This window comes from Astatotilapia calliptera, chromosome 4 (assembly GCF_964374335.1).
Source record: "Astatotilapia calliptera chromosome 4, fAstCal68.1, whole genome shotgun sequence".
Classification (NCBI taxonomy): domain Eukaryota; kingdom Metazoa; phylum Chordata; class Actinopteri; order Cichliformes; family Cichlidae; genus Astatotilapia; species Astatotilapia calliptera.
The window spans coordinates 23,106,846-23,131,364 of NC_137425.1; the positions used below are offsets into that span (position 1 = coordinate 23,106,846).

General features: G+C 41.9%; 1 protein-coding gene across 2 annotated transcripts in view; it reads left to right on the plus strand.

Moving 5' to 3' along the window:
* The window catches only part of prkcbb (protein kinase C, beta b), a 103,027-nt gene that overhangs the window by 50,375 nt on the left and 28,133 nt on the right, over positions 1-24,519 (plus strand). For both annotated transcript variants that reach the window (XM_026165483.2, XM_026165482.2), the window contains exons 6-15: positions 21-177; positions 712-846; positions 2,976-3,072; positions 8,515-8,658; positions 15,160-15,333; positions 17,192-17,283; positions 18,287-18,349; positions 19,326-19,464; positions 22,952-23,032; positions 23,547-23,654. In XM_026165483.2, the coding sequence (XP_026021268.1) occupies positions 21-177; positions 712-846; positions 2,976-3,072; positions 8,515-8,658; positions 15,160-15,333; positions 17,192-17,283; positions 18,287-18,349; positions 19,326-19,464; positions 22,952-23,032; positions 23,547-23,654 (1,190 nt within the window). The remainder of the gene's footprint in view (positions 1-20; positions 178-711; positions 847-2,975; positions 3,073-8,514; positions 8,659-15,159; positions 15,334-17,191; positions 17,284-18,286; positions 18,350-19,325; positions 19,465-22,951; positions 23,033-23,546; positions 23,655-24,519) is intronic.

Consider the following 24,519-nt stretch of genomic DNA (forward strand, 5'->3'; position numbering starts at 1 on the left):
CTTTTTATTTCTCCCTTCAGTCAAAGAGGCCAGGAATCTGGTTCCCATGGACCCCAACGGTCTGTCAGACCCTTATGTGAAGCTTAAACTGATCCCGGATCCCCGCAGCGAGAGTAAACAGAAGACCAAGACCATAAAGTGCTGCCTCAACCCCACCTGGAACGAGACCTTTAAATTGTAAGGCTTTATCACGCCAAGTGTGAGGCTATCTTATATATTTATCAGCCTGTCTTTCCTGTGTCCCTTTATCTCTTTTTTGTCTTCTCCTCACTCGCTCAGTGCAATGAGTTGAGACCGCGTCGCATTATGCTCATCTTTCCAAGCATGTGTAACCGCTGGCGCTCAGTTAAAAACATCTGGCGCCTCATTTTTGTAAAACCTTGCTTTTGGGGTCGTTTGCCACAGTTGGCTCCAGTGACTTACTTAATAAGGCACATTGAATTTACTGTGGAAGTGCAGATGTTCACTCTGAAATGCTATCATTTCTATCAATGTGTCTAAAAGAAAGAAAAAAGTATGCACAGAAGAAAGATGGAAAGCTTTCCTGATACCTTATCAGAGGAATGATCCCAGGAATAAATGTGCAAGATGAAAAAGAATGAATTCAACACTGCTCCCGTGTGTCTTTAAAACTCAAACCTTTGACAATAACCACACCTACAGTTATCACTCTCAGCCATCAACTGTTGTTTGTCCTTCCTTCTCTCGCAGCCACCTGAAAGAATACGATAAGGACCGCCGTCTGTCAGTGGAGATGTGGGACTGGGACCTGACCAGCCGCAATGACTTCATGGGATCACTGTCCTTTGGCATCTCGGAGCTCCAGAAACAAGGGGTGGATGGATGGTGAGATGAAAAAAAGGAGGAATAGAAGAGGGTGTAGAGAGGCATGAGGCAGAGAAACTGTGGTGGTAGAGGAGGAGGAGGGAAAGGTGACCTTGTTCATTAATGCGCTGTAGGAGAAATACTTTAGTTAGAGCTCCTCTTTTTAGTCTGATTATACTCAGCGCCAGAGCAACTCTACCCCCATCTCTTTATCTCTGCTTCTTTATCTCCACCACCCTCCCTCCCTCCCTCCTTCCTGCACTTTCTATCTGTAGCCCAGTCTCTATATCCATCTTCCTCTCTTTTGTTTTTTGCTGACGCTGCCCTGTCAGGGTTTTTAATGAGATGCCAGGTTTTGAGGTGGAATGGTGGAGGTGGAAAGATGCCATTAAAAACCTGATGTTCAGAGTGAACCTGTGCAAGTTTTCCTCTATTCCGTCTTCGAGCAGCCCTCACACTCGCTGGCGAGAGGAGATACAGAGCGCGAGTAAAGCTAAAGCTCTGTGTGAGACTGTGGTATTTGAAATAATGCTAAAACATACTTGTGTCCTAATAATAGTTTGCAGATATGTACAGTGTGAACATTACTGTGCAGAAGTCTTGAGTCACCCCTGATTTATTTATTTTTTTATTATTCTGTATCCAAGGAGACACACTTTCTTCTGATTTCCTGAAGCTCTTCTAAGGTTTTTCATTGGACATTGGCTGGTTTTTCACCCACCTTCAGTCCAGTATTTTTCTTTATTGAACTACTTAATGCTGACCTAAGAGTCATTAAAGCATAAAAAAGGCATAAAAAAGGCATTCATAATTAGCAAAGAGCCGTATAATAGCATCTTTAGGTGCTTTGTTACTAGCAGCCTGTCTCATAGGACAATTGTATTCCAATTTCTTTACTTGAAACTAAAAAAAGATGTCAAAGTTTGACGCATAAAACAATATTTTTGCACCAACAGGGTGATTCCCAGAGTGCTATTAGCTGCAAACTTGGCACTCAGCACAGTGTGCAGTATGTCCCTAAAAAAATTTGAGGAAACTGGACAAGTAGAGGACAAAGGAAGAAGTAGCTGTCCTAAAAACTATCTACAACACATGACTATCAGCAGATGAAAGTTATGTCCTTAAGAAATAGGGAAAAAATCCAGCAGAGACCTGACACAGAGATGCAGCCTAATCCGAAGCCTAATCGGAAATGTACTAACTCTGTTTTTGTCTTATATATACATTATTTCCACATGTGATTGCACATGTTTCAATAAATTTCCCTAAAAAAAATATAAAGAAATGAGGGGCAGCCTGAGACTTTAGCACAGCACTGTAAATGTACACATGTAAGAATATGAGTTCATTATAGGATTCAAAGTTTTGGTGATACCTTTTATATATTGTTGGCAGTCTGAAGGAGCTAGCACAAACTCCATCAGTATGCAAACATAGTCGCTGTCATTAATAAGTGTTTATTATGAGATAAGCAACCATGACCAGCTTGTTATCATGTGTTAATTTCGGTAACAGCTCCACCTTGCTGCTTAAAGGGCAGATTTTTGCTAGTAAGTGGAGTACAGAAACCAGAAAGGTAGCTCCTGATAAACAACAGTGTCGCTTCATATCTGTTTCCCATGTCATTTTTTAACATCGATTAAAATCTTGCACAAGTGGTTCAGAGAATAGGGAACAAGCCAGTTATATTATCTACTTATGCTTCATCACTGCCAAAACAGGAAAATGAAGAACGATTTTAACAAAAAATAACTGTGGCATGAGACATAACTGCTTGAAACACAGCTCAGATCTGACAGTAACTGGCTGAGGAGGCATATTTCCTAACAGCAAAGAAAGTAAAGAGCAGGGATCTGTTTCCCTGCATCTATAAAGGCCAAGCACAAATGATTTGCTATTTAAAAATGTGAAAACTATATAGTATTGATTTTGTGGGACGATAAGCGTCTCCACTGTGTTTTGAGCCCATCTCAGGCTTTGTTAAAATACCATGAAGGGAAATGAATTGGTAAATAATGGCCTGATTATTCTTTAGGCCCTTAAATTGGTGCAGTAACTGTCAGCAGCTTCAGTTAATGGCAGCAGTTAAACACCCCAATTGTATAAACTAATTGGGAATTGATTTGACTGGAAATATTCTCTCACTTTAGGTTTAAGCTGCTCTCCCAGGAAGAAGGCGAGTACTTCAATGTACCCGTCCCTCCGGAGGGGGAGGAGGGCAACGAGGAGCTACGGCAGAAATTTGAGGTGTGTGTGCATTAAAATCTTAAAAGTTGAGGTACAGTGCAGGTGATTAAAGGGTTACCTGTGTGCGTGCGTGTGTGTGTGTGTGTGTGTGTGTGTGTGTGTGTGTGTGTGTGTGTGAGGACTATGCATCTGTGTGTGTCTGAGTGAGGGCCACTCTGGGAGAGCTGTTAGCAGTTGGCAGGCACACTTATAGCACCATCCGGTCTGGCACACTGCAGGCCCAGTGTGTGCGTGTGTGTGCGCGTGTGTGTGTGTGAGTAACAGCTGACCAGTAGGCCCATTCATTTGGCAGTGTTGAGGACAACCACTTTGTTTTTTTCTCTCTCTCTTTTACTCGCCTCCTTCTGTCTTTGTGACACTCAGCCACAAACCTGAAAGACTTTTTGTGAATGTGTTAAAATAGTGATGTTAGTAGCAAATTTGCTTCTGTCACAGTTTAGGAAAATGTTCTTGCAGGGCATGTTAAAAAAAAGAAGATGAAAAATACACAGTTTGTTTGAAATACAGTCTTGTCCAAAGGTCTTTAACCCCACCCCCAATTTTTTCATGCATTAAATATTTTTTTTCAGGTCTGACGCTTCTATTGTTCTCAACTTGTACAGTTTCCTTAAATTTTTTAGAGACATGCTGCACACCATACTGAGATCCACTCATTTTTCTGATTCTAGCTAATCCAGATGGTGCAAAAATATTACTTTTTATGTCTGTGAAGCTGCATTACCATTGGCATGTTTTTTGGCAGGTTCAAGTGAAGAAATGGAAACAAATGATGTATGAGGGGGATAAAACTTTTAAGGTTTTGACCAACAAACGGTGAACTAAAAATGCAGGACACAGAATCAGAGTTTAGAAGGTTGATTGTGGAGGGAAGTGTAGAGTGGAAAGTTCCAGGCAAGTGGCGTGCCCCGGAGGTCTGTGGCTGAGCTGGCGGGGAGGAGAGAGGCAGGGTTTGCAAACCTGAGAGGTGAATTGCAGGCGAGTGGGTTTAGAGGGCAGCTGGCTGACACGCACAAGGAGAGATGAGTTCACAAGAGCTAGAAAACTGTTAATGGATCGGACCTTGCATGCGGAACGATTACAAAGAAGAGATTTTCCCTTCATTAGATAGTTTTGCTATAATCTTCTTGATTGTGCCTTTATTTTAACAATCACAAGTTCAATGTAAGTGCACTGCAGTATTCTTTATGGCTAATTGTTTGAATGTTGGCTTCATAGGGAAGCTATTCCTGCCTTCTATCCTTCCTTTCTCTCAGCGTTCCTCCTCCCTGTCCTCATTCAGCTTCCCTCTCCCTCCTTGACTTATCTGTTTTGTCCGCTGTCACCTTTGCAGCCCGCCTTGTGATTTTCTTTCTTTTAATCTGTATTTCTTTCCCATGTCTCCTCAAGGTCACGCTCCTCAGACGTTTACTGAGACAAATTCTCAGTAAACGTCACACACGCACACACAGAAACATGCGCATCCACACAAGCTTGAATTCAACCTCTGGGGTGAAGCCTTCAGAGAGGTTGCAATGAGAAAGAAAGACACAGATGCCTCCATCTCATACACATGATGAAACTCAGAATAAGATATGAAGGAGAAGGCGATTTGACTTTTACGATAAATTTGCTCTCATTTTCCTGTATGCTGATTACATTCGGTTTACAGTTCACTGTAAATGTGTGGGAAAAGCATCTAGAACAGCTTGTTGGAAGACAGCTGGGACTTCAGCGTCACCACTGATATTTGGGGGAGCAGTGTTTGCCTGGTGTCACGGACTGATATCAATTGATTTCAAAGGAGTTTCTGCAACACACATTGGTACCATGTGGTAACTGTAACTTTTAGAGTAGGAAAACCACATCACTAACAAGTGCTTTAAATGTATTTTAGGGGTGGAAATCAAGACGTAATAACACTTTATTTTACCGTGTCCGATACTTTGCCTTTTTGAGTTCCTTCTTCCTGTGTGAGATTGGTAAACGCTCTTCGGCACATGTTCTGATCTAATTTGGCACCACTATATTGATAATTGTGTCACCAGAGAAGGCAGTAAAATATATTGGTACATCAGTATTTTGTCCCAGCCTTATTGTACTCAGCCAGTACCCAAATCTACTTGTAATTAAGAGGGCACAGAGTTTTGGGGGGTGGGGTTTCAGTTCTGAGGACCTTTAATGACATCCTTCTGTTTGCATTCAGCATTTGTCTGGTGGTCTTTTATCATCTGCATGGCTTTAGCGTCAAACATAAGGCCTGCGTGCCAGAATCAGCCTGACAAAGACCCCAATCTGGCCCGCTGGCAGGCTTTGGAAAATGTAAAGGAGGGCATAGATTTTGGTCTTTTAACTGTAGTTTTAAATCTCATGGACATTGACAGTACAGCAAAGTAATTCAGTTATAGATTTACACACATTCTTCCAATCTAAGCTCAAAGAGTCATGCTGACAGATTTCTTTCATTTACTACAGCAGCATTTCTTTACCATGTAGAAAACCTGAGACATAATGTTACAATTGCTCTTCTTTGTCTTACATTAAGGTCTCTCATTGATTGAATGCGTAGTTAAACCTTTTACACTGACAGAAATTGGAGTTTCACCAGTTCGGCCCACATAAGATCAAAGTGGGCTGTATGTAGCCCGCTGTATAAAACGAGTTAGACATTCCTGCTTTAGACAGAGTTAGTGCGAGAGAGCGGCATTACTCTGCAGGCTTTGCCTTCAGCATGCTCCGCTGCTCGCAAACACCTTGACTGTTCCCGCTTGTTTGTGTGTCTGTGTGTGTTTGCGTGACAACAGATGGAGACAGATAGAGGCTTTTATCCATTGATGAGCTGAGAACTGTATGGCGTGCACCACACGCAGTGCAGGGAGCCGCAGAGCAGTGGCAGTGAGGAAATTACTGCAGCGGCACAGGACAAAAAGTGCAGAGACCGTCAGTGTGGATCATCAGTTTAAGATAAGATTGGAAAAAGATTAGATGTGCTCTGCCTGTACCTCTGTTTCTGAGCGAGGAGGCATGTATTAATTAAGATTAATATACTAAGAGCATTTTAAAACTGAAGCGCGGCTTAACAAAGTAGAGAATACGATTAAAATTCTTACAAGGGAGATAAGACGAGAGGGAATGACAAGGTCGAGACAGAGAGATGGTTAGAAATGAAGAGCGAGCAGAGGACTGACAGCTGCTGATACACACGAATAAATGGAAAGTTAGAGACAAAGGCCAAATCTATAAAGATGAAGGTGAAAATGAAACAGAATAAATGATAAACGAAACACAACGAGGAAGATTTCTGTCTTTCAACACATTTTGATTGTTTCACAGTAAAATTTAAAGGCATGGAGTTATGTTTACGTCTGGGGCTTCAGTATCTTAAAGTCAGTAATTATTTGTGTGCGCTTAGTGGTTTTTATATAAACTGAAAAAAAAAGTTAAAAAACGATCTTTCTGGTTTTTGCCAGTAAAGGTTGCAAATGCAAACACAAACAAATATCATACTTTACACATGAGCACTATGTAGAAGTCTTTTTGCCACACTGTGTTTTAATTTTGCAGTCAGACAAAGGAAAACAGTGGTACATGTCACTGAAACCGTAAATGCTTTACTTAGTCCCTAAGGACCCCAAAGCACTTTACACTACATTCAGTCATTCACACACTGGTGATGGCAAGCTGGGGCGCACTGACAGAGGTGAGGCTGCCGGACACTGGCGCCACCGGGCCCTCTGACCACCACCAGTAGGCAACGGGTGAAGTGTCTTGCCCAAGGACACAACGAGCCGGGGCTCGAACCAGCAACCTTCCGATTACAAGACGAACTGCCAACTCTTGAGCCACGATCGCCCCGTAAAACCGTGACACGATCACAATTACTGTGAGTGCGTGCAATGAACTCACAATCTTTGTTGCACCAAGACAGCAATAAAATGACAATAAGCTGGCAACAAGAGTCAGTCTGCTACCAGTTGTGACTGAATGGGGTCAATTTAGCAATTACATGCAATCTGTTCATGATAATACAGAGATTAAATGTGATAAATCAGGGAAAATCTCAAATATATTCACATTACCTCCTTCATTCAGAGGAAATTTCACCAAGCATAGTTATCAGAAAGAGGGAAAACGTGGCCCCAAGGAGCAGACTCACAGAAATGGAGGACATTGAAAGGGATTTTATTTACAGTGAATCAACAAATTAAAGTTAGTGAGGCACGACTGGTGCAGATTTAGTGGGATGATCTAAAAGAGGGAAAAAACTGAGTTAGAAATAAAGGAGCTGCTGTAACTAAATTAAACAAAGGGAAAAGCAAATGGTGCTTACTCGTCACACTGTTGTGCAAGAGGGAACAGAGGGGTTACCAAGAGAGGCCAAGATGGGGAGACGAGATTGCAGGCAGGCAGGTGAGTGGGGAAGCCAGGTGGGTTACTCCAGGAAGCTTAAGGTTTGTAATTCTTCCAAATATGGTTTCATGGGTCTGGAGAAAGTAAGACTAAACTAAAGTAGCACAGGAAAAACAGGTTTATAACTTGAAGCAAAGGAATAGGAGAAACACTAGAGATCCTAAAGGTTACCATAAAGGCTGCAATAATGATCTGGCAAAGAACTGCCGCTAGTTCCACATTCCACAGCTAGTTGCTAGCTCATACAGACGTTTGGACATCTATACTACCTCCTACATCCCAGAGTACAGAGCATGCATGGCTCCAGGAAGTTATTAGCTCAGACTTGAAACGTACACCCGGTAGTTGGTTTGGATCGAGGTCAGATCACATTCACACCATAGATAAACTGCATTAAAGTTCATTTGGAACCAAACCATCTAAAAGGTCTCAGTGCGGTCGTTTTGGTCCACACCCAAGTGCGATTACCGTGTTCACACCTGCACAAGTGAAACACACCAAGGGGGAAAACAAACCAGATATCAATTTAAACAGAGTAAACACTGCAGGTATAAAAACATCTTCAGAGTCGGACCTAATTGTTTGGTGACCTGGGGTTGAGGGTGTCGCATGTTCTGAGCGACCGGTAACTTGTTATAGTGAATGCAAAAAGCATTCTATGCAATCACCAGGAAGCCACGACAGCCTGGAAGTTTCCAGAAAACTAGAGCTACTGTGACTGGTCCATATTATGTAATTACGGTTTTAAATCATATAAACCACTAAGAGCAGATCTTTAATTCTCAGTTGTTAGGTCTTATAGTCATGCTTACTAATCTGTCTCTGATTTGATCTTTGTTTATGGCAATTATGCAAGTGTTTTCAAAATTACTAATAGTATTCATTAACATTAAAATGCTACAAAAAGCACTTCTTAATTAAGTCCAGATGGCTCAATAACACCAACATCCTCATCCTGACATTTTAAAAAAATATTAGCTCACTATGAAATCCTGGATTTCGGGTGCCAATTTGTTTTGCCTAATTTCTCCTTTATTTTCTCTCACCCCCATCTAGAGGGCTAAAATTGGTCCGGGGAAGAACACAGAAGGGAAGTCAGCCAACGCCGCATCCCGGTTCGACTCCAATGGCAACCAAGACCGCATGAAGTTGTCTGACTTTAACTTCCTCATGGTGCTGGGCAAGGGCAGCTTTGGCAAGGTAAGACGTGATGTTTAAGTGTGTGTGTGTGTGTGTGTTACTGTTTTTGATATTTAACACCATCGACTTGGTGGGGATGCCAGATGGAAATTAGCCTGCATGGCTAAATCTGGCACATTTGTATTATATACCCTTCTGCCAATTAATATTTTCACTTTTTAAATAAAGTAAACAAAAAATAAACATTTTCTATGGGATACAAGGTACAGTCAAAAAGAACAGCGGCCTCACCCTTAAAATCCAAAAATCAGCACAATCATAGCTTAACAACTTGCTATACGTATATTATGCTCCCTGTGACTTTGGCCTCTTAATTTACATGTAGTTTAAGTCGATATATGAGCCAGCTATCATGGACACAGAAAACCTTGTTTTTTTTATAACTTGTGTGCTATAGCGAATATATCTGGGAGGCTCTTGTTTGTCTGTGTGTTTGTTTGTTTGAGCATCAGAGCTTTGCTGTATAACTGCAAACAGAGCTTACAGCAAAGGAAAGAAAACATGGCCAAAAAGAGGAGATGGAGACAGAGGGAATCAAAGGTGATGAAGCACGAGTAGGGCGAGGTGGATGAAGAGAAAGAGGTGAGGAAGATGATGCGACAAACAGGTAGGCGATGGAAGAAGAGAGGCGAGAGATGTGAGGCATCGCGACAAGGTTGACGTGAATAAAATGAGCGAGAGGTAAAAACGTTGGACTGAATGAAAAGCGGGAAAAGGCGGGGGGCGGGGGGGGGGATGTTAGAGTGATGTGAATGAATGAAAATCAAGGCAAGAAACAGAAAGAATGGGAAGATGCTGTGAAAGCCAGACAGAGGGGTAGAGCAGCAGGGTGGAGGGAGGCCGAAAGTGACATAAAGAGCACGAAAGAGAGAGAGAGAGACCATTGTCTGAGTATCAGACTTGTATGCCGGCTGCCTGTTTCCATGGTAACAAGCATTTAAAGCTACACTGATGCGTCATTGTAATGGAGCCTGAGTTGAAGCGCGATCATTACTGGAATACCCAACTCACACAAACGCAGACTGCTGAAGCATGCAGAGATGCACAGCTTCAGCAGAAGACAAAGTGTACACACACACACAAGCAAACACACACATGTTGGAAAGCACATTCCTGCAAATGTAAATCCAACAGTCATTTTAGTCTGTGCTATGCAGACGCACACACACACCAGAACATTTTGTGAGACGAGTCGCTCACATGACGTGTGTGTCACTTTAAAGGTTCCTGAGTGTGCGTGGGAGGCTGGTAGGACCTGCTGCCACACAACCGGAGTAACACAATACTGCTGCAAACACTTCTCTGTGATTATAGGACACATGTGCAGTCAAGAGGGCACGCTTCATTTTGGCCTGCCTCATCATTCTTTATACGCATGCATCGCGGCGTAATAAGAGCTGGAGTTGCACAGACACACAAAAATAACTTCAAGTTTACAGCTGCTGCTTCCCAAAGGCAGTTGGTGTCTCATTTTCATACGGCGCCACAGCAAAAACAGGCATTGCTGTGCAGAATAATGAATTTTAGCAAATTTAATGATAGCCAAAAGCAAAAATTGTCATTACTGTAAGGTCAAGGGTGTCAAACATGAGGCCCAGGGACCAGAATCAGCCCAGCAAGGACTCCAATTCGGCCCACTATACAGCTTCAGAATAATGAAGGAGGGCATAACGCTTTTTTGGACATTTATCGTATAGTTTCATTGGTTCGGTCCACTCAAGATCCAAGTGTGCTGCAAATGGTCCACAACATAAAATACATTAAGGACTTATATTCTGAGAGTTTGTAGCCTTCTTTTTTTGAAAACACTGTAGAATAGACAGTAAGGCGTGAAGATACCACAGGGGGGACTGACACAGTTCCCCGGGTGGGCTCCCTGCAGTAGCCTTTGAGCATACGGGTGAGGAATTGTGTTAGGATACATGAATGTTCCCTTTAGTTTTTTGGTGGGACACAGTAACACAATACCAGCAATAACACTTCAGCTGAGAGATGCATGTATTTTTAATCGCTGTAAAATCATTTTTGTGTTGCCAACATCCTTGCCTGGATTTGTGGCAATGGCTACAGTGTTGAATTATCCCTGGAAGCACAACATCAGGAATTATTTAAAAAAAAACATCTCTGCACTTTCCATACTTTGCGCAGCCATCCAGTGGGCCTGGTTTGGAAGCTCTAATAGGCCACAAACCTCATGCTTGACAATCCTCTAGACCAGCTAAGACTGTGTGGTAGTGGGCTATTACACAACAAATTAGTTCTTGGTTACAGTTTCCCCCCTTTCTCCTCACAGAAGACACTGCAGCCTGAGATTTGCTGTACACAGAAGAATAATTATTGGAGTAATGAACAAACTGATGGTATTTAAAAAGAAATGTTCTTCAAGCCCACCACACAAACACTGTAACTAAAGCCACTGCAGACATGATCCAAATGCAAAAGGAAGTCTTAAAAGTTTTCATTTAGGTTTTCTTGGAACACTCAATGCCTCAGTGGAAACAACAGCTGCGTATACTATATATAATAAATGACCGTTTTTAATGATACACACAGCCCACTGTGATGCAGCACAGTGCAGATTCTTGCAGGGCAGCATTCATTTTGCCTGGATAAATTCACTGTGCAAGGTCAGCAGAGAAAACACAGCGGCATCATTTACGACACATGACAGCTAATATCCTCGAGACGGCTTTCTGGCAAACGACCCTGAAAAACCTCCCAGGGTGCAAACAGTGACACACATGCTGCAACCGGTCTATGAGTGGATCAGACACCAAACATCCTTGTGGTCAAGCACAATAACTGGGAAGGTGAATAAACAAGGATAATAAATGCAGAAGTTAAAATGTGTAATCGATGGTGGTGTAATGATGCCAAAAAGATCATGTTGTTACTGTCTGACCTGTGCGTTTTATGTCTTTCTCCTGTGCTGGTCTTGTCCTTGTGGTTGTATAAAATGAACTTTGGGCCAGATGGTGTCCTTCCTCTCTGTTTCAACTCTATAAAGTTTGTATTTACATAAAGTCACGCTGCCACCATATGCACACACGCACACACTCAGTTGTGTTCAACAAAGTATACTACCAGCTGAAGTTTTTAAAACTGGCAGCTGTATAACCAAAAACGCATATTAATACCCTGATACGTGCTCACGCACACACCCGTCTACATATATAACTGCGTCTCTTTGTCCATATGTGCTGCACTCCCCACAGAATACCGAACCCAGTAACCTCTCTGCATTATCATACCTGAATATTTATAAGACATAAACAGCAAAGTTGCTAAGTTTCTCATCTCAGAGGGGGAAAGCGGGAATAAGAGGTCACTCTTATTGCTCCATTCTTAAAGAATTTAGAGAGAATAACGAGTGTGACATCAATGTGTTTGCACCGCGAAGCTGATGCTCATTTCCTGCCTCTAAATAATGAGTAAGAGGAAGTCATTTTTTTTTATTTCTTACGTCTTTGTGGTATATGTTTCTATTTGCAGACATACAGCCTGTAGAGATCAAGCTTGTGTTCTTTCTCACGGCTGTGTCTGTTAGCCTCAGAGGAATGGTCAAGTGGAATTTTGGTGACTAGGTTCGCCCTGTGGTTTGTGCAAATTAAAATCGAATGTTTAATAATAGATATAAATGCACAATACAACTGAATGAAAAACAACTTCTTGAGGTCACAGAAGTCATTTGGCCTTATGGGAACTACACATGGCAAACACCGCAGCCTTTCCACAGCATTCTAAAATGTAAGTTGGTGCCTTTGCCCTTATTCCAAGCAAGAAATCATTGAAATATCTTCACTACTAAGCAGAGATGGGCAGCAATGCGTTACAAGTAACACATTACTGTAATCTGATTAATTCTTAAGGTAATGAGTAAAGTAATTATTGCAAAAAAGTAATTAGATTACTCTTACTTTTCCGCAACCACGCTGTGTTACTGCGTTACTTAATCGTGATTTTTGTTTGCGAGAGTGTCTCATGACAATGACGTACGAGCGTGTGACGCCCGTGGCAGCAACAGACGTGTGCAGATCAACAATGGATCATATGGAGTGCAGGAGATAGTACGACCATGCAGCATTTAAAGCGTGGAAGTACTGACATTGCTTTGAGTTTGAGTCCCTAAAAAGTGACAAAAACATTAGCATCCGTTGTACAGTCTGCGTGGAAAGAAAACTTCTTTTTACAGCGAAAAATTAAACTTCAAATCTGAGCAAGCACCTAGCACGCTTCCACGGGAATGTGAAATTCACAGAGCGAACCTCAGATCCTTCAACTGACATGCCGCTGCGGCACCAGGCAAACCTCCGCGTGCTCCACTCTTGCTAAACAGGTGAAAACAGATTTAAGAGCAACAGGATTTAGTGCTGCTGAATCTTTGGTTTTATTTATTTTTTGCTGTGTTTTACTTGCATCTATTTGAAAGACACAAAAAAACTATTTTTATGCTGGAATATGCAGAAAATAGGTTTGAATGTTAAGTAATAAATAACTAAGTAATAAAGTAACTAATTACTTTTGGAAAATAAGTAATCAGTAAAGTATTGGGATTACTTTCTTGGAGAAGTAATTAGTAATGAATTACTGTTTTCAAGTGACCACCACTGCTACTAAGTCACAGTGACTTTCTGGAAAAAAAACAGACAAGTGTGAAAAATGAAGCACAACCTTATTGCTTCCATAGGAATGAGGGGGTAACATTAGCCAAATTATTAGCTGATTATTAGCACGTGGAAAGATAGAAGCAGAGGCTTTAGCAGTTTGCTGCTCTGTAGCATTCAGGTGTCTGTTAACACAATGCCACAATCTTCCCAGGAGTGAACGTCCCAGCAAATTCAGTTCAAGGTCAGGGTCAGAGAAACTACCGACAGATTGTGCAGACCTCAGTTAGCATGTTAAATGTAAAAGCTCATGACAGTACAGAAACAAAACTGAAGGAACCACAAGAGTTCTTCCACAATATGCTTTGAAAAGAGGAGAACGAAGCTGTTTGGCAACAAACAAACACAGTATATGGGCACAAACGCCTCATACCAGCTGTCAAGCACGGTGGTGGAGGGGTGATGATTTGGGGTTGTTTTACAGCCACAGGACCGGTGCATCTTACAGTCATTGAGTCGACTAGAGTCACATGTAGTAGTACATTAATATGCCTCTAGGTTAAAATTCAACATATAAGGAACAGTTAATTTTGTAGCTGTGTGGTTAGATAGGCTGAAACACACCAACTCTCTGCATTTCTCAAACTATCTCAATGTTACCTTAAACATGAATGCTGCACACACACCCTCAACAGGCTCCTGTAAATCCTTTCTTTCTTTGAAGGTTGAATTTAATTGAACTTTTGCTCTGGTCACAAGTCTGTGTGAACCTTTCATGACACCTGGTCCGCATTTGGCAACCACATAAAAGTAATCACAATTCAGGGTGTGTTTATTTTCATTTATGTGCATCTCATAAGTGGATTACAAGAAGCTGTCATCCTTGAATTCCCAATAAAAAGTCAAACTTGAGTGCTGCCAGGCAGTTTCTGAGTTCGCCCATGTGTCCCTCACAACACCCTGCCCTTCTTAAAATTTATTTAACCTTTTTTTCTGTTTTTTAATCCCAGTCTCTTCACCTATCAACCTTCCTTTATCTACAGTTTCCCCACACTGTGAACCATATGATCCAGGAAATGTGAAATAAGCCCTTTTTACTTTGATTTTTGTCTTCTTTGTCTTTTTTTCTCTCCTTTGCTTCATCCTTACTGTTCATGAAGGGCAAAAGGAAGTCGAACAGTATAAAAATCTTTGAGAAACTCTGACTAATATTAAAGTTATCACAAGAAGAACCACTGGCTAAGCGCTTTCTCCCCTTGCAGGGAGATTGCTGCAGCAGCTTTTAGGTTTTGCGTCCTCTAACGGCATCATTATGTTTAATACTTGTAAGAGTGGCGAGTTTCGAATTCATTATATAATTAATGTTTGTTAAAGCCTTGCTAGCCATCCAGCAGGGGTTATTGAACACAGATTTTGTGGCTTACAGAACAGGCCGTTAAAAAATGTCTCGATTACGATTAATTTTTGTTATCTCGCACAAATTGTACCCATGTAATGTATGTGATGTATAAAAATGGCTTTGAGTGACTCTGTAAGAGGCTTCACATCATCCCATTTTCCTCTTTCTCTCCTTTCTTATTCCCCTGGTTATTTCGCCTCCATTGGCGTCTTGAAAAGTGATGAATCGGTTTCTCTTTGTCTTTTTTCTCTTTATTTCTTACTTTGACTGTCTAACCCAAAACAGTCAGAGAAGCTTTCCTTCATCGCTCTGATCCTTTATCCCCGTCCTTCACAATACCTCCCCTGTTTCTCCTGTTTCTCCTTTTCTCTCTCTGTTTCTTTCCCTTCTTTGTTGGTACAGAGCCATGACAGCAGCTGTGAGCCTTAAAGATTTTGAATATTGATGAATTCATCTTCTCGCATTTCCCACATGTTCTTTGTTCGCCCTCTCTCTAAGGTGATGCTGGCAGAGCGCAAAGGAACCGAGGACTTGTACGCTGTAAAGATCCTGAAGAAGGACGTCGTGATCCAAGATGATGACGTAGAGTGCACCATGGTGGAGAAGAGAGTGCTAGCTTTATCTGGAAAGCCCCCGTTCTTAACACAGCTGCACTCTACCTTCCAGACTATGGTGAGTGGGCCGACATGTTCCCACCGAATATATCTCACTGAGATATATTCATTTTATTTTATACAAACTTAAAAGCTGCCCTGTTTTAACTTGTCACTCCTTAAATTTAATTGGCACTTTCAGAATATACTGTCATGTTCACCATCATGGATCTCAAACAAGTAATAGACATTAATACCAATGCTGAAGCTAACACTTTTTTAGGTACACCTTGTTTTCACCTTGAGAATTTCCTTCATTCTTCATGGCACAGATTTAACCGGGTCATGGAAACATTCCTTATTTATTCTGGTCCATGTTGACATGGCTGCATCACACATGTTAATCTCCCATCTCACCACAACTCACTGTTGCATTCAAGAAACCATGATTTGAGCTTTGTGACACAGTGTGTTATCCTGAGGATGGTGCACTGTAGGCAAAAAGGCTGCTAAGTTGGTACTAAAGGGCCCACAGTGTGCCAAGAAATACTATTACACCCCCACACAAGGCAGGAGGAATCTGAGGTTTCATGTTGTTTATGCTAAATTCTGACCTTCAACACTAATCAGACCAATGCTTTTCAAATATTTTAATCCAGTTTTGTTAAGATTGTGTGATTTGTATTCTCAGTTTCCTGTTCTTAACAGGAAACAACAAACACTCCACATTCAAAGTCACCTAAATCCCATTTCGCCCCCTTTATGATGCTCAGTTTGGAGTTCAGCAGGTCACCTGCACCGTGTCTACATGCCTGAGTGCATAGAGCTGCTGCCATGTGATTGGCTAACTGGATATTTGCATTAACAAGTAGTTGAACAGGTGTAGCTTCTAAAGTGGTGGTCTTTGTATTTGGAAGGAATTTTAGACCCGGTTTCTCAAAATGTAATTTGTACTTTAACTTTATATTGTGTATCTTTTATTTATTCGTTTTGTTATTCAGTCTACATGGATTATATTAACCTTTCAGTGGAAAAATGTGGAGTTTTTTGTTTTTTTAATATATCTGGTTACACATGCTACCAAACACAAGAACTACAACCTAAAAAAAACATCTGGAGTGACTGCTTACCTGTTGTCCCAAGTTTACAGCTGGAATGCACAAACTTTATAATGTGCATTAGTCCTAATGATGAGTCAGCAGAGGGGTAAATATAGCTCTCCTGCTTCATTAACACTCATCTCTGCATTCTCACTGATTAGTGATGTGTTGTAAATGCATTTGAATGACAAAAGTAAATAAAACCGATCTGATACTGACACACACACCTACACACACACACATTTTGTACATCAAATTCAGTTATTACATGCAGGCAGTTACAATGCAATTACAATCATGCATGCACACATCCATACAGTAATATGGCGCCTATGCAGTGCATACGCAAGTACAGTTAAACCACACACACTCACACACACACAGATACTATAGGCTCGCACACAGAACAAGCAACTGCTCATAAGACTTATCAGGGAGTACAGACTCTAACACTAAAAAACTTCGCAATAAACTCCAGAACACACAGACACACACACCAAATCCCTCCACATTTTCTCACTTACTGAAACTTATTGGCAATTTCTGTAGATAATGGAGGACTACAGGTCCCTAAATTGATGTCACCGTGTTCCCTCAGTTGAAGACTTATTGGATCCACCGACAACCCAATCACCACTTTTCTCCCCGTCCTCCTCACTTCCTCTGTCATATTTTCTGCATCTCTCCTCTGATCTTCTCTCAATTCGCGCATCAAACTCACAGCAGTCCCTTCCACCTCCACAGTATTTTACGCTCCTTTGACCTCTCATCCATTTTTATTAACGTGCACTTTGTGACCTGTCTTTCTCTGCTTGCCCTTCTACGCCCCCTCCACAGGACCGTTTGTATTTTGTCATGGAGTACATAAACGGCGGAGATCTCATGTATCAGATACAGCAGGTCGGCAAGTTCAAAGAACCTCACGCTGTGTGAGTACACACACACACACACACACACAGACAGAAAATCAGAGCCCCGTGAAAGCAGGTGTTTCACACTTTAGTAATACCTGTTTAAATCGTGGTGAATAAGCCATCATCAGCTTGACTGGTGATGGATGAGCAATCCCAGCAGAGCCCGGAGGTGAAATATGTTGTTTGCCCCCAATGCAGCTTGCTGCTCTGAAGAGCTTCAAAGAAATGAAAGTAATCCAGCAGCTCCTGAGAGTTTTCAGTGCATGGCGCAGTACCTCCAGAACTGCAGAATATAATTACGGTGGCTGGCGAGATCGCTGGTGTCAAGCCCAACCAGCAGGCTGACACATTTGACAAGTGGGGCTGTCGGTGTCGAGCGAGAGCTGTTGAGGAGTTAGCCCTTCATGTAATTCATAGAGAATTAAAGTTTCTTCCCTATGGCTGAAGGTTCAGACTGCAGAGGGGGTAAGTCGAAGTACACGAGGAACTCTTTTAACTAAGGCCATCAGCTTGTTCGCTCTCTTTTTTTTATTAAACAGGAAATCCTTCTCCACGGATGATTAAATTGCTTTGAACTTCAGTGTTGCAGAGTCTTTTTGTATATTGAGAGCTTCAGTATTTATTCTTTAATGCTGCTGCTCATCATTCTGAGCACAGAAAGAACATCTAATTAGCTCCAAACGGGCTCTGCACAGTTTTCACAACCAAATGACTCTTGCTGTCTTTAAAATGCGCTTTTTAAACGCAGAGAGCGCATGCACGCCCGCGCAAGCGTGGCCGACTGTGCGGTCTGTCCGTCCAGACCTCTGCCGCTGATCTTATCAGTTGCTTGCTGGCCTTGAAGAGACAGGAGTGACCTTTACTCTGACACGCGCATACACGCACACAAATGATCTGTTTTCCTGCTGTCCTTTTTCTCGGCCTCTGTCTAATTGCCGTTGTTGTTGCCGTTTGTGTTTTTTGTGTGTGTGTGTGTGTGCGTGTGTGCGTGTGTGTGTGTGTGTGTGTGTGTGTGCAGATTCTACGCTGCAGAGATAGCGATTGGTCTGTTTTTCCTACATCAAAAGGGCATCATCTACAGGTAACATCCATAACACAACCTACTAAACGCAGAACATTAACCAAATATAGCTGAGCTCACACAGTAGTACGTACCTGAAATAGTGCAAATGAAATCCACGGTGTGTCTTTTTTCCAGTTTCCCCCTGTCTGCTCCTCTCCAGCGTATGTCGGCAATTTCTTCCTGTTAAAAGGGAGTTTTTCCTTCCCACTGTCGCCAAGTGCTTGCTCATAGGAGGTAGTTTGATTGTTCGGGATTTCTTTGCATTATTCTAGGCTCTTTATCTTACAGTATAAAGCGCCTCGAGGCGGCTGCTGATGTGATTTGGCGCTATATAAATAAAACTGAACTGAACTGAATGAATTACTGCCATGTGCCAAATATACTCTTATACAATATGGAAGTTTATAAAATCAGGAAGTTTCAGAGTGAATTTGTGACTTGTCAGTAAAGTAAAGTTTCTTTCAGCACAGTATTAGCAGCTAGGATAATTAAAATGAACCTGTTGTGCTCATTTCCAGCACTGTTGTGTTCTTCTTGGACTACTAGAGAAGTTTTGTATGACTGGCAGTTCAAAATAGTCTTAATTTGTTAGAGTGATGTCAGTTTGATCACTACTGGTGTATTGCTACAAGCCAAAGGTGAATGTGAGCTATTCAGTACTATATATGTTTTATTATAAGGTACTTCACAAATGTAAAAGAAATGAGAAACAATGTAAATTTAACCTTTCTTCACATCTAACACATTGTTTGGACTAACGCAGGCATTCACTTCAACATGAGCTGGAAGTTGTACATAATGTAGATCCATCTGTAATGTTCAGAAAGGGTTGTACAGTCGAACTGATGCAGTCTCAATAGCTGAGGATCACATTTCACAAACCTTTTGAGCCTCTAAATTGAATTGTAATACAGATTTGCCGTTTCGAGTATCGATGCCAAGTTATGTTGATTAGTCTGTTGTTCCTTTTTGACTTTGCTTCACCCTCTCACAGAGACCTGAAGCTGGACAATGTAATGCTGGACTGTGAGGGCCACATTAAAATAGCAGACTTTGGCATGTGTAAAGAGAATATGAATGATGGAATCACAACCAAGACCTTCTGTGGCACACCGGATTACATTGCTCCTGAGGTAAAGTGTGTGTGAGAGTGATGGTGGTTGGATCTGTTGTATTGATCTCTCACTGTTCTCCTGCAGTAGCTACACAGCTCAAAAAGAGGCTAAATAAAACTTTTATTTTGGAAAAAACTTTGCTTTCTTGCAGACAACTAGAAGAGAATACTCTCGTGTTTGCATGTATGTAGCTGGAGCCATGCTTTACTTATTAATAGTACTTCTGTCCTAATGTAACAGGAGCACTTTCTAAAGCTCACTAAAATACTACATTAAATTTGTCTAATTTGTTAAAATACCCAAAGCTGAAAATGACACATTTCAGTTTTGCACCGGTTTTTGTGCCAGACTATTTCTTGGCCAGAAGCAGGGATTTCCTCAAGTCTTGCCGTCTTTTTATGTAACACTCAGCAGAAACGCCAATGAGCATCTCTCCATGAAAATAAACTCTCCCTTAAAGTGTCGGTGGTAGTTTGGTAGTTCTATTAGCTGGAATACATAATGATACTTTAATTGCATTTCAGCCTCACTATCAGTTTGCTCTCATGTCAGTCAGCCCATGTAGTCTAAACGTCCCTCAAAATTAACTGACTGTGTAGGTATTATATTTGGGAACATTATTACCTCCTGGATTCACACAATAAAAAAGCCTTTCAGTAAATTTACTGCACTCTGCTAAAGTAAATAGTTCTACCACTGTGAACTTGGTAAGTCAAATCAAAAATCAAATCAAATTCAAATTCAAATTTTATTTGTCACGTACACAGTCATACACAGTACGATATGTAGTGAAATGCTTGGACAACTGCTCGTGACCTAAAGAAAACAAAAAAGGAAAAGGCTATGAATAAGATAGGAAATAAATATGAAAAATTAAAAAGGGTAAATTTAACTAGGAAGGAATAAAATATAAATTAAGGTTAAAAATGAAATAACTGTACAACACAAATTAGAATGAAGGGTAAATTTAACTGGGAAGAATAAGATAAAATATATAAATTAAAGTTGAAAATAAAATAACTGTACAACAAAATACACAATATAGAACTATATAAGAATGTATGAAGAAATCTAAATATAAATAAATATATACACAATAACAGCAGCATATACACAATAACAGCAGCGTGATTTAAGTAATGAAGTGAAAACAATGTCCAGAATGTCCAGTGTGTGTAAGAACTGTATGTGTGGGTCAGTACTGTGTGGTGGTGTGATTGAGAGACCGTATCGCCTGCGGGAAGAAGCTCCTCCTCAGTCTCTCTGTGTTGGTCTTCAGGGAGCGGAATCGCTTTCCTGACCTCAGCAGAGAGAACAGTCTGTTGTTGGGATGGCTGAGGTCCTTCACCATCTTCCTGGCCTTGGTCCAGCACCGCCTGCTGTAGATTGAGTGCAGGTCAGGGAGCTCGGAGCGGATGGTGCGCTCAGCTGACCGCACAACCCTCTGTAGAGCTCGTCTGTCCTGCATGGTGCTGTTCCCGAACCAGGTTAAGATGTTTCCCGTCAGGATGCTCTCTATGGTGCAGGAGTAAAAGTTCCTGAGCACCTTGGAGGGCAGTTGGAAGTCTCTCAAGCGTCTGAGGTGGTAGAGACGCTGTCGGGCCTTTTTCACCACAGTGTTGATGTGACAGGACCATGACAGGTCCTGCGTGATGTGAACTCCGAGGTATTTGAAGCTGTCCACTCTCTCCACTGGGCACTCGTTGATGACGGGGGTCTGGTAGTTCCTCTCCTGCTTAGTGCTGAAGTCCACTATCAGCTCCTTTGTCTTACTGACGTTTAGAAGGAGGTTGTTCCTCTGGCACCAGTTCTCCAGATTCCTAATCTCCTTCAGGTAGGCCGTCTCGTTGTTATCAGAGATCAGGCCCACCACGACGGTGTCGTCAGCAAACTTGATGATGGTGGTGGAGATGGTAGTGGCCACACAGTCATATGTGTACAAAGAGTACAGCAGGGGGCTCAGAACACACCCCTGGGGGGCTCCAGTGCTGAGAGTGGTGGAGGCTGAGACATGTCCGCCCATCCTTACTGCCTGTGGTCTGCCAGTTAGGAAGTTGGAGATCCACAGACACATAGATGAGGTGAGTCCCAGATGCTCCAGCTTGGTGGTGAGTGTGGAGGGAATTATGGTGTTAAATGCAGAGCTGTAGTCTATGAAGAGCATTTTAACATAATTCCCCCTTCTAGTGTCCAAGTGAGTGAGTGATGTGTGGAGGAGATGAGAGATGGCATCGTCTGTGGAACGATTTGGACGGTAAGCGAACTGTAGTGGGTCCAGTGTGTCTGGTAGTGAAGAAATGATGAAGTCTCTGACCAGGCGTTCAAAGCACTTCATCACTACTGAGGTGAGGGCTACAGGGCGATAGTCATTGAGAGAAGCAGGGTGGGGTTTCTTCGGGACAGGAACAATGATGGACTCTTTGAAGCATGTGGGGATCACCGACTGAGATAAAGAGATGTTGAATATCTCAGTGAACACAGGAGCTAGCTGGTATCTCTGAGGATACGACCTGGGATGCCGTCTGGTCCTGCTGCTTTCCTGGTGTTCACTCTCTTGAAGGCTCTCCTTACTTCATGCTCGGAGATGACGAGCACGTTTCCGGTGCTGGCAGTATCTTCCTGTCTGCAGCCGTTAGCGCCGCTAACACTAGCATTGTTGGAGTCAGTTGCAGGTGTGGTGCACACGTCTTACTTTTGATCCATAAAACTCATAAAGCTCATCTTGCACGTGAAGCAGGTGTTTTTCTAATTGATTTTTTTCTCATACAAAATAAATGTGGTGCACAAAAGTCTTTCACAAAATAGTATCTGCAGTGTTGTCTACAGTCCACAAAATGCCTGTACTGGTTTAAAAAAAATGCTGCTCTGCCCCTTAAGTGCTCGTTAAGTATCGGCAGTAACCCTGTGGGGACGCGTACTGTGCTTGTATTACAAATAACAAGAAAAAGTGAAGTCTAATTTTAAGCACTTTTAAAAATACAGCAGCTGTTGTACAAAATGAGTAAAATACATAAAAACAATTAAAAAAAGAGAGCATAAATAAATAAAGCAGCACAAATACAAAGGGATCAGAACTTAAAAATAGATTTCAAAGCATCTAAAAGCCAAACCTGATCTCCTCTGGGTTTTAGTAGTTTAGTTTTGAGTATTTGACCAGCAGACCTCAGTAACCTAGTGGGAGTGTGCAAAGTCAAAAGATCAGAGAGGTCAACCCAACCCAGTGCGATGCATCCAAAACAAACAATAAAATCTTAAAATGATTTCTAAACCTGACTCACTGGCAGCCGGTGTAGGGGGAGCCAGTATGGGTGATATGTGGTCTCCCAGTTAATAGCCAATAACGCTTGATGGAAAGAACGACTTATCACTGTTGACTTTTTTTTTTTTTTTTGACTGGAGCTATTGTTTAACAGATAGGATCATTTTCTTTAATGCTGACTACCTTTGTATCATAGACTGAAGCGATGACTGCAGCATTTCTGAACAATGTGTCTCCTATGCTCAGATTATAGCCTACCAGCCTTACGGGAAATCTGTGGACTGGTGGGCCTTTGGCGTCTTGCTCTACGAGATGCTGGCTGGACAGGTTGGTCTGTGTGTGTGTGTGTGTGTGTGTGTGTGTGTGTGTGTGTGTGTGTGTGTGTGTGTGTGTGTATTTGTGTGTGTTCCTGTGTCTGTGTGTGAGAGAGAGAGAGTGGGTAATTGCACAAAGGATTTATTAATCTTGGTTAAGGAAAAAAAAATATAACACCATCTTTGGATCTACATGAATGTGTGATTCACGCTCCTTTCAGAGCAGCGTTTTGTATTCACGGCTGAGTGTGAATAAAAACAAACACTCCTGATCTCAGCCTTTAAAATGTGACACTGTGTAATGAAAGGTTAGCTATTAAATTATATGCTATAATGAGATTTTCTCTCGTGGCATTAATAATTGTTAAGATGTGACATTTTGAAATTCTGAATATTTCATTTAGAGGCCTGCAGCTTTTAGATTCTTGGGAGAAAAAAGCTGCTTTTAATGAATGAATCAAGTATCCTCTATTTGTCCTGTGCTGCCTTCTGCTTCTCCTCACTCATTTCTCTCCTGTCCTCTCAAGCCTCCATTTGACGGAGAGGATGAAGATGAGTTATTTCAGTCAATCATGGAGCACCACGTCTCCTATCCCAAGTCAATGTCCAAGGAGGCTGTCGCTATCTGTAAAGGGGTGAGTGTACGAAAAACACACACACGCACAAAGCACGCTTTAAGCCGCGAGTCCTTGCCCGTCTCTCAAGCTCAACCTCGCTCCCTCCTCGCAAACTCACTCTCCCGCTTTCTGTCTCGCTTCCCGTATCCTCCTGACACTCTTCCCTCTTGAACACAAACATGCCGAGGAGAGAACGAGGAAGGGATTAAATCCGCTTGAGGAAAGGATGCGGGAAGAGGGAGGAGGGTGAAAGGAGGAAAAGAAGGAGACATCAAAATTATCTGCATAATTAAATCCATTGTGGTGGAACATTTATTTGGAGCGAAACAACATTGTTCCCCTCTCGCTATCTTCCCCACTTCCATCTCGCCCGCCGTCTCTGTCGTAGCGCTGTCCTCGTCCATCCTTCCCCTCGCGCTCTGCAGTGTCCATTGTCAAGCTATTGTTGTGCCTTTTTTTTTCATTGTACATCCCCTCTATCTCTTTATCACACACACATACACACACATTAGATGGGTCTAATAGCTTGAGCCTGTGCAGTTGGCTGTAGAAACTCCTTTTCAGAATAGACTGGCCAGGCCTGATTGCTGCACTCGGATTATTTGTGTTTTGCGGACACACAGTTTGTGTCACACACCCTTCGTCACATACCAAAAAACTGGAGAGAGAAAAAAATATCAATAAAATATTATTTTATCTTTTGAAGTTCTGCAGTACCCACAGAAAGCACCTACACATTAACATCAGTGTGTAGCGCGAGCGTGGATGAGGACACACACGCACACATTTGTTCCAGCATGACCTGAGTCATACATCCTCCTACTAAATTTAAAGGCAAAGGCATTCATAGGTAAATTACTGACAAGTACGTTCGCTGCATTAC